Source organism: Pelophylax lessonae, assembly GCF_965119305.1.
Source record: "Pelophylax lessonae genome assembly, chromosome: 3".
Taxonomy (NCBI): Eukaryota; Metazoa; Chordata; class Amphibia; order Anura; family Ranidae; genus Pelophylax; species Pelophylax lessonae.
The window spans coordinates 1,374,471-1,389,366 of record NC_138770.1 but is presented as its reverse complement, the minus strand read 5'-3'; the positions used below and the strand labels follow the sequence as shown (position 1 = coordinate 1,389,366).

Sequence of the window (14,896 nt, the reverse complement as noted above, 5' to 3'; positions counted from 1 at the left end):
GTCTCCTCATTGAACTTCCTGGAATGACCATATTAGGAGTTGTACTTCCTGGTTAGAGACCTCATGGCAAATGGGAACAAATCTCAATATTTCTACATGGAGACCTTGCTGACAAATATGAAGCAATCCGAACCATCACCCATCTGTCCTTAAATTTCAGTGACGGTGAACACCGTCACAGCGATCTCTTTGAGGATTTCTTCCCCTTCTTTTTGTATGAGACTGTATGTCAGTCATCACGGATCTGAATAATGCAGTCGGGAGATCCCTGTGAGGCGGGTTCCCGGTCCGGGAGAATGTCCCAGGATTTCAGCAAGGCCAGGCCCTCTTGTAAGGAGGTCACAACACATGTGCCTTGATTATATGTAATGGTGAGTTTAACCGGGTAGCCCCAGCGATAGGTAATATTGTGGTTCCTCAGCATTTTAGTAATCAGCTGGAGAGCTTTTCTTTTTTGCAGGGTATTCTGCGATAAGTCCGCAAAAAGCTGAAGCTTAGCGTATTTTTCCGGGACTGGAGTTGCTTTTCTAAAGGCTGACGTCAGAAGGTCTTCGACATGATAAAAATTAACCCTCATGATGATATCACGGGGGATATCATCCGATATGTATGATGGCTTCGGGAGGAGGTGGATTCTATCAATAACCAGCTCAGCTGCAGGTGTGGAAGGAAGGACCGCTTGGATGAGGCCTTTGGCATACTGAGCCAGGTCTGCAGGTTGTATGGCTTCAGGCACACCTCTAATTTTAATGTTATTGCGCCTAGCGCGATCTTCCATATCTGCAATTTTGTTCTTAAGCCTTTCCAGTAGTTACTCATGAGTATAGTGTGAATCGATCAGTTCATTGTGGGATGCTGCAAACTCCCCCATCTTAGATTCAATGTGGTCAACCCTGCCCCCTAAGGCCTGCACTTCCCCTTTAAAGTTTTGTACACAGTCCATCATGTCTTTATGCATTGAGGCTCGCAGGGACAATAACATGTCCTTCAGCATGTGTACAATTTGGGTGGGTAGTGCGCTTCAGAAGTGGAAATATAGCTTAAAAAAATGTGAATATGTAAAATACAGTAATAAAAGCGTGTTCTTGTGGTGAAAATGTGTTGTCACTGAATTATAACGTGGTGATCAAATTAATTCCATCATATAAATAAATTAAAATATAAATAAAACTAAAACATTTCAATATATCTTCTATACGACAAAAGTGCTGAGTACTTCGATTTCTTAAAGATGTCAATAAATAAATATGCCGTTGACAAAATATAAATATATAAATAGAACTTCAAAAAAGACTAAAGGTGCTATGTGCTTTTTCTCTTCAATCTAAAATAAATAAAGTGCAGTGTTCATAGTGTCCATGTATAAAAATCCAGAATCAGGTGCAATTCCCTTCAATATCTTCAAAGAAAAATAAACGTGCTCTCATGCAAAATAAGGGTGTTGTGACTTGCTGCCTCCACCAGGTGTCACATCTAGGTGTTCTATATTCTCACCTCAATAAGGTGTATATTGCGCCTGTATATAAAGCTTAGCCTCCGGGTAACATGTAGGCTTTTGCTTATTCCGATATCCTGTTCCGACCTCCGGGTATTTCCTGTCCTGTCAGCTTTTGGGGTGTTAAACTTTATGGCGTCCTTAACTCCTTATCGTGACCTCGGGCTCAGTGAAAAATAGAGGGCAATCATGGTGCAGTATATCAAATCAGGTTTATTGTTAAAAACATAGTTGCATAGATGTCCTTCAGCATGGTGTCTGACAGGGGCTAATTGCATGTGGGGAAGGCATTGATGGTGTCAGCAAGTTCCCTAGTGGAGTTCAATGAGGAAGTGTCTCTGGTGCTTACCTCCTCCTGAAGCAGTTCTGAAGAGAGCCGTGGCTTGCTTTTTACAGGACTTCTAGAGAGCGGGGTGAATGCCTCTGGGGACCGGGGTTGCGCCGCTTTGTGAGAGGGATGGAGCGGAGGGCTTGCTGATGACTGAGAGGCTCCGCTGGAAGAGGCCAGCGAGCGGCCGCCGGCGCCAGCATGGCCTTGTTGTTTATCCTGGGGCATAAAGAAATGGTGCTGTTTCCTGGGCTGGCCGGGCTCCTTCTTCTTTTTTGCCATATCTGGAGATAGAGGAGGGTTAGAAGGGTATCGGGAGGTAGGAGATGTCGATGTTGGACGTGCAGGGATGCCGATGGCTGCGGATTCTCTCCTGTGTTCGGCGGAGCTCGGATCTCAAGCGTCCATGCGGCTACGTGGCGACCACGTCCTCCCCCATTACAAATTCTTGATATAGTCACAGTGCTTTCCTATGATCGTCAGCTCCATCTAGTGACCATAATGCAGCATTTTTCCTGAAATACCAAAATCAGGAAGAATAGTGCAACATGGCCTTATGGTCACTAGGTGGAGTCTGGAGCCTTTCTATGATCTGGAGAAAGATCGTAGAACATCACTGTATGAAGTCAAATTCAACCAACATTTGTCAAGGATGGATGATAGCTTCACACATTTGTCCAACTTTTTTTTTTTTTTTAAATTTACCTTTTTTTTTTAAGTGTTTGTAAAGGCTTACACCAAAAAATTTACTCAGCCAATGAAAGGTAATGGCATTTTTATTTTTCTACTGCTATCAATGGCCAACACGCTACAACACTTCATCCATGTCTTTGGTGATCTCTGATCTCCTTATGAAGTGTTTCTTACATGATGAAGATCAGCCATGGAGTATATCTGAGGTGTATATCAGGGTGTGCTTCTTCCTCACATATCCACCAACATTCATATAGAAGACATTTCCCACACTCAAGGCACTAATACACCTCGAGGGTTGTGTGGGATACCTGATGTACAGGAAGGCAGGACTTCAGTGAGGAACAATTCCCTCACTCAGGACAGGAAAGTGGCTTCTCCTCTGTGTGCAATCTCTGATGTGTGTTAAGATTGGACTTCACTGAAAAACTTTTCCCACACTCAAGACAGGAATACGGCTTCTCCCCTGTGTGAGATCTCTGATGTGTGTTAAGATTGGACTTCACTGAAAAACTTTTCCCACACTCATGACAGGAATATGGCTTTTCCCCCATGTGAGATCTCTGATGTGCGTAAAGACTAGAACTACGTGAAAAACATTTTCCACACTCAGGACAGGAATACGGCTTCTCCCCCATGTGAGATCTCTGATGTGTGTAAAGACTGGAATTACGTGAAAAACATTTCCCACACTCAGGACAGGAATATGACTTCTGTCCTGTGTGAGATCTCTGATGTGTTTTAAGATTGGATTTATTTGAAAAACATTTCCCGCACTCAGAGCAGGAAAGTGGCTTCTCCCCTGTGTGCAATCTCTGATGTGTGTAAAGACTGGACTTTCTTGAAAAAAATTTCCCACACTCAGGACAGGAATACGGCTTCTCCCCTGTGTGAGATCTCTGATGTGTGTAAAGATTGTACATCTGTGAGAAACATTTCCCGCACTCAGGACAGGAAAGTGACTTCTCCCCCGTGTGAGATTTCTGATGTCTGTAAAGATGGGAAATATGTGAAAAACATTTCCTGCACTCAGGACAGGAATACGGCTTCTCCCCTGTGTGACATCTTTTATGCACATTAAGACCAGATTTAAAAGAGAAACACTTCCCACACTCAGTACAGGAGAACCTCTTATCTATTGGCAGGACGGCACTGTCCCTCACAGTCTTAGGCTCCTCAGGATAAGAGGAATACGATGGTCCGGCACCGTCCCTCACAGTCTGAGGTTCCTCAGGATAAGAGGAATACGATGGTCCGGCACCGTCCCTCACAGTCTGAGGTTCCTCAGGATAAGAGGAATACGATGGTCCGGCACTGTCCCTCCCAGTCTGAGGTTCCTCAGGATAAGAGGAATACGATGGTCCATCTACACTGTGTGGTGCCGGATGGACATTTGAGGTAGCCGGGTTTTCTCCTGGACTATACTGTGTGATGTCCTCATCTTCTACTTTACAGTCTGGAGACAAAGTGAGACAATCCTCTGAGGTTTTCCTCATCTCCCGTCCATGTACTAAAATAGAAATACAAATATTATTACTAGACATGAGCAGATTGGTTCCCCTAAACCAAGACTCCGCCCACATCAGGCAGCTTTGTCTCTGAGGATCTTACAATTCCACCCTAACTAGTAAATGGGTCCTCTGATCTCCTACCAGTTCATTTATTTATTCATGGACCTTAGTCAGAGAGTGAGCAAACAACGAGAACTGTCTTTTGTAGGAGTGACAGTGATGATGGGATTATAGGACGAGTGTCCCCTCCCCCTCTATCACTCATTGCCATCTTCCCAACACAAGAAGTCCCGCACTTCCTTATTTAGTCCATGATTTTGTCATGAATAACAGCAGGGCTGAGCCCCACCAGAGGTCAGAGAGTGAGGATGAGGGGAGAACAATAGAGTTGGGCGGACGGTTCGGGCCGGGCAAAAGTTTGGACTGAACATCGCCTGTTCACCCCTTCGGCAAACACCCAAATTTGCAGGTCGTTTGGCAGGTGTTCACCCCACTAAATGTCCTGCAATGCACTTTGGGCACAGTGAATATCTGGTTATTAAGGAGCGAGGCCAGGAAGACAGTCGCCGCGTCCTTTACAACTGATAAGTCATCAGCTGTCAATGGACTTCCTTACTGACAGCTGAATAAAAAAAAAAATTACCAGTAATAAAGAGAAAAAAAACTCGTATGGGTCCGACCTGGTATGGATTTTAATGGGAACCCCACAGCAAAGTAAAGAAAAACAGTGTGGGGTCCCCCCCAAATCCATACCCGACCCTTATTTGAGCACAAATCCTGGCAGGCCAGGAAAGAGGGGGGGGGGGGACAAGCGAGTGCCCCCACTTCCAGAGCCCTACCAGGCCACATGCCCTTAACATGGCGGTTGAGAACTTTAGGGAAGGGGGGCTCTGCCCCCCCCCTCCACCCCAAAGCACCTTGTTGATGGGGACAAGGGCCTCTTCCTCACAACCCTGTCCAGTGGTTGTGGGATTCTGCGGGCAAGGGGCTTATCAGAATCTGGAACCCCCTTTAACAAAGGGACCCCTAGATCCCGCCCTGCCCATGTGAATGAATATGGGGTACATAGTACCCCTACCCATTCGTCAAATAAGTGTAAAAATAAATAAAATCAATAGGGAGTTTTCCTTTGTTTAAAATAAAAAAAAAAAACAAAAAAAAAACAGTGTCCCCTGATGTAAATACATCATTAATCATGACGCCGCCGCCTGACTCGAAAAAGAAAAGAAAAATGATCCGCTGTTATCTAAGGAAATGCCTGGCTTGCTCTTTGACAGTTCTTATATAGGTAAGGGGCGGAGCCACATGGCAATGTCACCTGGTCACACAGTCCCCCTTGTGATGCCACCGACCGATGCATGCTGGGTTGTTGATGTTACAAGGGGCGGTGCCACCAGGTGACATTACTAGGTGGCTCCACCCCTTAGCTATATAAGAACTGTCAAACGGCAAGCTAGGCATTTGGCGGTTTGTCTTAGTTGACAGCGGATCATTTTTTTTTTTTTTCAAGTCTGGCGGTGGAGTTGGTGTTGTGATTGACAATAGATTTACATCTGGGGGAAACTGTTTTTTATTTTTATTAAAGGAATTGTACTCATTCACTTGGGGGGACCAGGATCTGGGGGGTTCTTGTTAAAGGGGGCTTTCAGATTCCGATAAGCCACCTGTCAGGGTTGTGGGGAGGAGGCTCTTGTCCCCATCAACATGGAGGGTGGGTGCTTTGGGTGGGGGTACAGAGCCCCCCCTTGCCCCAAAAAACCCACCCCCTATGTTGAGGGTCATTTGGTCTAGTATGGTTTAGGAGGGGTGGCGCTCACTCGTTCCCCCTTTATTGACTTGCTGAGCTGCATGCTGGGATAATGGTATAGTATGGATTTTGGGGGGGGTCCACTCTGTTTACTTTTAATGTTGTTCTATTGCCGGCAATGGTATTGTATTGTCAGCAATTTAAAGTGGTTGTAAAGGCAGAAGGTGCATTCTATGCATTAAGATAAAAAGCCTTGTGTGTGCATCAGCCTCCCTCAGCCCCCATAATAATTACTTGCGCCCCATCTCGATCCAGCTAGTTTGCAGGAGTGTCTCGGCTGTCTGAGACTCCCCCATCCTAATTGGCTGAGATGGCAGTGTGGCCCATTGGCTTACGCTGCTGTCAATCAAATTTAGTGGGCAAATGAGGAGGGGGGGATTGTGCCGGGCTGTGGCTCCGTGTCTGAATGAACACAGGGAGCTGCGGCTTGGCTCAGGTTCCCCCACATCCAGCTGCTTGCTGTGGGGGCACTTCTCAGGAGGGAGGGGCCAGTAGTGCCAAACAGGGACCTGAGAAGAGGACGATCTGGTCTGTTCTGTGCACAGAGGAGGTCAGTATAACGTTTGTTATTTTTAACAAAGATAAAAAACGAGATTTTAGAATCACTTTAAATGTGAATTGACTCGTTTTTATTCTTATAAATGTCATTATTGCTGCAGCAGGTTCTATACATGGTACAGATGTGCCACTTTACAGGTAGACTAAGGGACGCCCCCCCCCCCCCCCCAGGCTCTATATTTAAAAAACGTTTATCATTTTTATTAGCATTTTTTTAAGCATCAATAAAATCACTGCGCCTGTAAAAACAATCTTTTTTTTAAAAACATTTTTTTGCATTGCTCCATGTCCCCCAGGGTAGTCACTGGGCCCCCATACCCTTATTATGGCCAATAACTTGCACATAAGCCTTCAAAATGGGCACTTTTGATTTTTCAAGGCCCTTAGACTTTAATAAGTATCGCTGTTCAAATCAGAACTTTTTCTCTTTTCGGGAGTTCTAGTGCGAACCGAACAGTGGGGTGTTCGGCCAAACTCTAGAGAACAACCAAGATGAAGACTGGACTGATTCTAAAGACCACCATCATTGGGTTATAGACGCCTCCCTCATTATCACTTTCTGTTTAAGGTTCAAAAGTCTGAGGATGTTATCACATTATTATCAACATGTAAAACTCTGTGCTCCAATCAAATCATCAGATATAAAATGTCCAGCTGGTAGAAAATAGGTGTAACAAAAGAGAATCCATATTATGTGTGTATATAGCAGTGGGTAGAGGGGAGAGAGCAGAAGTCAGGACTATGTAATGTACAACATATTATATAAGATACAACAGATAGGACTATATAGTATCAGAATGATGTAATGTACAACATAGAGTAAATAGTGCAGGGGTCAGGAGTATGTAATGTACAATATAGAGTATATAGTGCAGGGGTCAGGAGTATGTAATGTACAACATAGAGTATATAGTGCAGGGGTCAGGAGTATGTAAGGTACAATATAGAGTATATAGTGTAAGGTTTAGGACTCATAATATTGGTATTCAGTGGAATCATGTTTACATGAGAGAAGTTGCAGAGGTCCCACACCGCTGTCTCCCATCTCCTGAGACTGCACTCAGTGACTTGGGTGTGAGACTATACAGACATATCCCTCCACCCGGCCCAGCCATTATACAACAGAGCAAGTAACCCTGGGCGAATTGTTCTGTCAGGGATCTTACTAAACCTGGGCATGGGAAAGGAGACCCAAGACTCATACCCTAGTTGCCTAGGTCTAGTATCACCTATGGTGAAAATCAACATTATGCTTCCAGCTGAAACCCAGAATCTCCATAAATCCAGATCTAAATTTTGTCTGCAGCATGGAGAAGGAAGATTATCCGAGAGAAATACAGGAATACAGGACGGGGAACACAGCTCAGGAAAGTGACCAGGGGATTACAGGCTGATATCACCCAGCCCTTGCCCTACTCTGGACCAATCAGTGAGCAGTATGGGTGGAGGAATGTATTTAGTGTTAATGACCCACCTGTGCTGATCTCTGTAGGAGTGTCCTCCTCTATAAATGTCCCCGTTATTCCATCCTCCTCCATAGACTGCTGATCATCCCTCACATACCTCGCTTCTTCTTCTGCTTTAATCTCAACCTTTATATCAATCTGATCTTCATCCTAAACCAAGAAAAATAAATAACATTTAATTGGTAAACTATAAGCTCACATTATAATCCACACATCATCTTCACAATTTATGTTCTAAATGCTCCGCCCCACCAACCTTGTAACAGTGAGGGATGGTGTGACCTTCTTCCTGTGTGGAATCCCGGGAATACAGAGGACGGGGACATCTCTCTGGTGGGTTCCTGGTATTAGGTGGCTCCTTCATATCCTTGTGTCCTTCTGAAAACTCCTCCATCACTCCATACTCCTCATCCTCCTCTTTATACTCTTCTTTAACAACAATATTATAATCCGAGAGGTTTCCACTCTAACAGATATAATTAAACATTCATTGTAACAAACATGCTGTGTATAAATCAGAACTACCAATAATTGTCACTCATCTACCTGATGATGGTGAGGGATGGTGTGACCTTCCTGTGTGGAATCCCGGGAATACAGAGGACGGGGACATCTCTCTGGTGGGTTTCTGTAGCTGGATGACTCCACCATGGTGTCCTGGTACAGATCTTTGTGTTCTTTTAGAAACTCTGACTCCTCCATCACCCCATCCTCATCATCCTCCTCTTTTATCTCTTCTTTAACCTCAACTTTAGAATCTCTCAGGTTTCCACTCTGAATATATAATAAAAATCACATCAATGGTAACAATTCAGATAATGTACAGATCCTAATGATACTATCAGTAATTGTTCCTCATCTACCTGATGATGGTGAGGGATGGTGTGACCTTCCTGTGTGGAATCCCGGGAATACAGAGGACGGGGACATCTCTCTGGTGGGTTCCCATTACTGGATCCATCTGTAGGAAACACACACACTGACTGAATATATTGTTTCTATGTGTTTATCAGATGATGGGGGATCTAGGTGGATCCTCCGTACTGCTCTCTCCTTTACAATAAAGTCTCCTCTTACCCGGTGATGTGAGGGGCGGCTGATTCTCCATCATGACGTCCTTGTAGAGATCCTTGTGTCCTTCTAAATACTCCCACTCCTCCATGGAGAAATAGACAGTGACATCCTGACACCTTATAGGAACCTGACACACACAATGATACAGTCACCATCCAGACACATCCCTTGTCTGTTACTGGATAATGTCCCAGAATTCCCAGCACCGCTCACCTCTCCTCGATCATCTCTCTGGTGACTTCTAGAATCTTCTTTTTATTTCTCTATTCTATCAGGGAGGGAGGTGGAGGCAATGTGATGGTCATATGATCTCCAGACTTCACAGGAGGAAAACTCTAGATCTGAATACAAATAGTAAAATCAAATGAAATTCCCAGAATCCTCCTCACCTCACTATTAAGGTTTCCATTTGATTAAAGCCCCACCTCAGGCTGAGGTATAATTTACCCACACAGGACCCCCACACTACACAGAGTAAAAGCTTGTTGCAGGCATTCTGACATCATTACATACAACGCAGGACCAACAGACCCACTTTGCTAGTGAGGATGCCAAGGGTCCGCCCACATCCTAAGAGCATGAGAAACAAAAGCCAGATGGATGGACATTGGGGGGAGGATCTGTGAGGTCAGTGTGATGTCATAGGACATATAGACTCTGGATGGAGGGACATTTGAGCGGTCCTCTATATGAGGATCCTGTGCTAACCAAATCATTGTTCCCGGGTGCCTCCCACTTCTCCTAAAATGAAGAGTGAACTTCGACCTTTACCATATAGAAATCTGTCAGGAATGTGTGAAAGTAAGCTGTCATGTGAGCAGGTGACGTGCGGAGTGTAAATAGCATACAATTTCATCCAGAGCTCCTAATGGTGGGGATGGGTTTTGCTGCATGCTGGTGCCAACTTTCCACCCCCCAGGGTCACTGCAGGTGTGGAGAAAAGCTGTGTAAGAGGATATGGAGGAGAGATGAGGAGGAGATCCAGGAATCAGGATAAAGGTCAGGACAAGCAACAGACGAGCGCATCCAAGAGATGAAGCCGGGGTCACTACACAGAAAATCAATCCAAGGAAACAACAGGCAGGACGAGGAATAGCAAGAAGGAGCTCAGAGACAAATGAGAATATTGCTCAGCCAATGGGAGATTATCTCAGCATGACTTACATAATGAAGGGCATGAGGGGGAGCATAGATACATGGAAATTCAGCTGGTTCAGCAGGGATCGGTCACATTTCCATCCATGTGTAGTCAGCTTTGGAAGCAAGATATATTAATCATCAACTGATCCCCTTGAAGGGGTTGATCTACTTATTACCTCCTCTGCCGCCAATTCCTGCAGTGTCTCCCTCTACGTTCAATAGAACGTCCTCATTACCTAACATCACTTCCTGTCTGTATTCCATAGAGACTTCCTGTCTGTATTCCATAGAGACTTCCTGTCTGTATTCCATAGAGACTTCCTGTCTGGGTAGAAGTGAGGTCACCGCCTTGTGGAGCTCAGAGGAACTGCAGCCCTGAGAACCGTCTGGTAGTGTGAACACGGCCTTGTGCTGTGTGTGTATGTACTGTATATCCTTCCCCTTTCTCTCCTCCCTGAGTGTGTATGAAGAGGCGGAGCTCCTGCTGGAACAGCGGTCGGAGGAGGAAGCCGAGTCTAGGAGGGAGACTGACAGAAAGCGCAGCAGACTTGCAGGAGTGAGCGAGGAGGATCCAGTTCCTTTGCCATCGGAGGTGAGGAGAGTGTGAAGGATGTTTGTGACTCTGGTAGCTGAAAAGCTGGGAGTCATATTGCTCTGGTGAATGGGGAAGCACTACTAAGGGGGCGCCCTCACCATCACGTGTGTAAGAGGTGGAAGAAGGCGTGGCTACACTACAGCTGGCACAGTTTGGAGCACGGAGAACTTTCACACCTTATCAACTTTTCATTCATTTGTGGACTTTTTTGGAGCAACAGAACTTTGTTGAAGTAGATGCAATGTGGAAGCAGTGGACTTGCATAGAACAATATATTGAGCAAAAAATATTGTATGTTTACATGAATTTGCACAGATTTTTACTTTATAGAAAATATTATAAGATAATGAAGTAGGTGTAAAGTGGAAGCAGTGGATCTGCAGGGAACAGCATCTTGAGCACAAAGCACTTTATGTTGTATATGAATTTGCACATGGATCAGTTTACTTTATTTATTGATAAACACCATAAGATGAATGAAGTAGGTGTAAATCTAGACCTAGGGAACACAAGGGAGGTGGAGTGTGGAATCCTCCTATCCTCACAGAGCACCTTCCAGGTTCTCCACTCTCCTCCCTCTCATCATTTGAAGCTCACTGTATACGTCTATTTTCTCCAATCTCCTCTAGAATTGCTGTGATTTATCGGCCCGCTGGACCGGTATTAACTTTCCCTGATGACTTCTCTGCCTGGCTGCCCTACTTTCTCTCTTCTGAAATCCCCACAATCATTCTCAGCAACTTCAACATCCCTGTTACTACGAACACTTCTGCTACTTCCAAACTTCTCAGTCTAACCTCCTCATTTGGCCTGAAGAAATGGATACACAATGGATAGAGGCTTCTACTCACTCTGGTGACAGCACCCTCAGCCTTGTATTCTCCCACCTATGTACTCCATGCATCCTCTCCAACAATCCTCTCCCTCTCTCTAAACACCACTAGGGATGGGCGAGCGGTTTGGGTGGAGGAGAACTTCACCAATCACCCAAATTTTCTGTGCGCTCGGTGTTTTCATTTTTTTTACTATTTACATCCCGCCGAGCGCACAGTCAATAGGTTGTTAGGAAACTAAACTGGGAAGACGGCCACTGCGTCCTTAACAATGAATGAGTTATGAGCTGTCAGTGGGCTTTCCCGCTTACAGCAGAATGTAAAAAACAAGAAATTGCCGGCAATATAAAAATCGGGGAAAAATCGGCATGGGGTCCCCCAAAATCCATACCAGGCCCTTTGGGTCTGGCATGAAATTTAAGGGAAAATCCATGCCAAAATTTAAAAAACAAATGGCATGAGGTCCCCCCAAAATCTATACCTCACCCTTATCTGATCATGTAGCCTGGCAGGCCAGGAATGGGGGGGATGAGTGAGCGCCCCCCCTGAATCATACCAGGCTACATACCCTCAACATGGGGGGTTATTTGGGGCAGGTTGGGCTCGCCCCTCCCCCCCCCAAAGCACCTTGTTCCTATGTTGATGGGGACAAGGGCCTCTTCCCCACAACCTTGGCCTGTGGTTGTGCAGGTCTGCAGGCAGGGGACTTATCAGAATTATGAAGCCCCCTTTAACAAGGGGGTCCCCAGATCTTGCCCCTCTATGTGAATGAGGTTGGGGTACATTGTAAGAATTAATGAGGCTATGAGCATGTTTTTCACATTTCCTTTTATAAAAAATAAAAAACAATGTCCCCCAATGTAGAATAATCATCATTCACAATGCCCAGTGCACATCTGAACCCCTCCCAAAAAAAAAACTCCACCCTCAAAGGGATGACAGTCTGACAGTTCTTAAAAAGGTAAGGAGCAGGGCCACCTGGTGACATCATCTGGTGGCCCACCCCCGTGTCATGTAACTGACTGGTTGCATGCTGGATCGGTGACATCATAAGGGGCAGGGCCACCAGGTGGCTCTGCCCATTACCTATTTAAAAACTGTCACCCAGCAGAGCAGGCATTCGTCAGTCAGCCTTTCTCGTGGGCGGAGAGGTTTTTTTTTTCTTTTTTAGGGTCGGTGGTGCATCGGTCGTTGTGATTGATGATGGATCTACATCAGAGGACATTGTTTTTTTATTTTATTTTTTTAATAAAGGAACTGTCCAAATCTGGCTCGTGTCTTTATTTTTGACACTTTTTTTGGTAAATGAGGGCCAGGATCTGGGGGCCCCCTTTTTCGAGGGGGCTTCCAGATTCCGATAAGCCCCCTGCAGACCCCCCTGCCCCAAAGCACCCCCCATGTTGAGGGCATGTTGGCCTGGTATGGTTTGGGGGGCACTCGCTTGTCCTCACCCCTGTCCTGGCCTGCCAGGCTATGTGCTTGGATAAGGGTCTGGTGTGGATTTTGGGGGGGAAGATACGCCAATTTAAAAAAAAAAATGGTGTGGGGTTTCCCCTCAAAATCTATATCAAACCCTTATCCAAGCATGCAGCCTTTTTTGGGCCTGGTATGGATGGGGCCTGGTATAGACGGTGGGGACCCCACGTGTTTTTTTTTCCCATTTTTTATCTTCCTTGCCAACAATTATTTTTTTTTACATTCAGCTGTCTGCGGGGAAGCCTGCTGACAGCTGATGACTCATTTGTTGGTAAGGACGCTGTGGCGGGTTCCCGGCCTCGCTTCTTAACAACCTATTGACCGTGCGCTCAGCGGGATGTAAATAGTAAAATAAATAGAAGAAACGCAGAGCACACAGAAAATTTGGGTGTTTGGCGAACTCCTGAAGGGACCATTTCGGACTGAAGTTATCCTCAGTCCAAACCACTCGCCCATCCCTAGTGGTGTTTATAGGGAGGGAGAGGATTGTTGGAGAGGATGCATGGACTGCATAGGTGGGAGAATACAAGGGTGAGGGTGTTGCCACCAGAGTGAGTAGAAGCCTCTATCCATTGTGTATCCATTGCTTCAGGCCAAATGAGGCGGTTAGACTAAAACATTTAGAAGTAGCAGAAGTGTTTGTAGTAACAGGGATGTTGAAGTCACCAAGAATGATTGTGGGGATTTTAAAGGGCCTGGTATGGACCGGGGGGAACCCCCACACTGTTATTTTTATTTATTTATATTGCCGACAATTGATTAAAATCTATTTAAATGTAATTTTTTTTCTTTATAAATGTCAGTTTTGCTGCAGCAGGTTCTATACACAGTACAGATACACCACTTTACAGGCAGACTAAGGCTGGATACACACTATACAACTTTGTTGTTAGATTTACCTTCAACTATGTAGTGTAAGGGCCTGCCTGACTGCATACAAATTTAAACTGTTTAGGTTTGGAAATAGGAAAAAATCGAAAGAAAATTGTATAGTGTGTATCCAGTTTAAGGGCATTATATTTAAAGCAATTTTTCTTTTTTTTTTTTTTTTTTTTTCATTTTAAGCATTAATAAAATCACTGCTCCATTGAAAACAATATTTTGTAAATAAAAAAAAAAATTGCATTGATAGTATCAAACATGAAAAAATAATAATAATAAAAAAAAAAAGATAAAGAAAAACACGCACACAGAAATTTCTGGTGTTGGGCGAATGGCCAAACGGGCGATGTTCAAGCTGAACTTATGCCCGTCCCGAACCATTTGCCCATCCATCCCTACTCCCTGTTATCTCTCACCTCGACTACTGCAACTCCCTCCTCATTGGCTTACCTTTACATAGGCTATCCCTCCTTCAGTCCAACATGAATGCTGCTGCCAGACTCATCCACCTCACAAACCGCTCAGCATCTGCTACCCCTCTCTGCCAATCCCTCCATTGGCTGCCACTCACCCAACAAATTTAAATTAAAAATACTAACAGTAACTTAAAAAGCCATCCACAACTCCGCCCCCAGCTACACCACTAACCTGGTCTCAATATTCCAACCAAATCATCCTATTCGATCTTCCCAATATCTCCTGCTTTCTAGTTCCCTTGTCACCTCCTCCCACTTCCAGGACTTCTCCCGAGCCTCTTGTATCCCATAGAACTCCCTACCCCAATCTGTCTCACTATCTCTTACTCTATCCACCTTTTGGTGTTCCCTGAAAATTCATCTTAGTTGACCATACAGTGGCAGTGTTTCCCAGCAATACAGACGAGCTGCATTTATAAAACTAGCCACACAGTGGCAGTGCTTCCCAGCATTACAACCGAGCTGCAGTTATACAATTGGCCACACGGTGACAATGTTTCCCGGCAATACAACTGAGCTGCAGTTATAAAATTGGCCACACGATGGCAGTGTTTCCTGGCAA

The 14,896-nt window shown here is 45.0% G+C and overlaps 4 protein-coding genes across 4 annotated transcripts in view; 1 reads left to right on the top strand and 3 right to left on the bottom strand.

The window, feature by feature from the left end:
* Window positions 1-14,896, top strand: part of LOC309549119 (uncharacterized protein) — a 2,919,967-nt gene that overhangs the window by 2,018,623 nt on the left and 886,448 nt on the right. The window lies entirely within an intron of this gene.
* LOC309549117 (uncharacterized protein) overlaps window positions 1-14,896 on the bottom strand; it is a 4,285,597-nt gene that overhangs the window by 3,494,914 nt on the left and 775,787 nt on the right. The window contains 2 exon segments of the mRNA XM_082249155.1: window positions 8,405-8,632; window positions 8,722-8,747. Coding sequence (XP_082105281.1) covers window positions 8,405-8,632; window positions 8,722-8,747 — 254 coding nt within the window.
* The window catches only part of LOC309549121 (uncharacterized protein), a 236,492-nt gene that overhangs the window by 121,264 nt on the left and 100,332 nt on the right, over window positions 1-14,896 (bottom strand). The window lies entirely within an intron of this gene.
* Window positions 2,560-4,012, bottom strand: LOC309549126 (uncharacterized protein; the record flags this gene model as incomplete). Its single annotated transcript, XM_082249162.1, has 1 exon — window positions 2,560-4,012. The coding sequence occupies one exon, from the start codon at window positions 4,010-4,012 to the stop codon at window positions 2,870-2,872; it is 1,143 nt and encodes a 380-aa protein (XP_082105288.1). The 3' UTR covers window positions 2,560-2,869.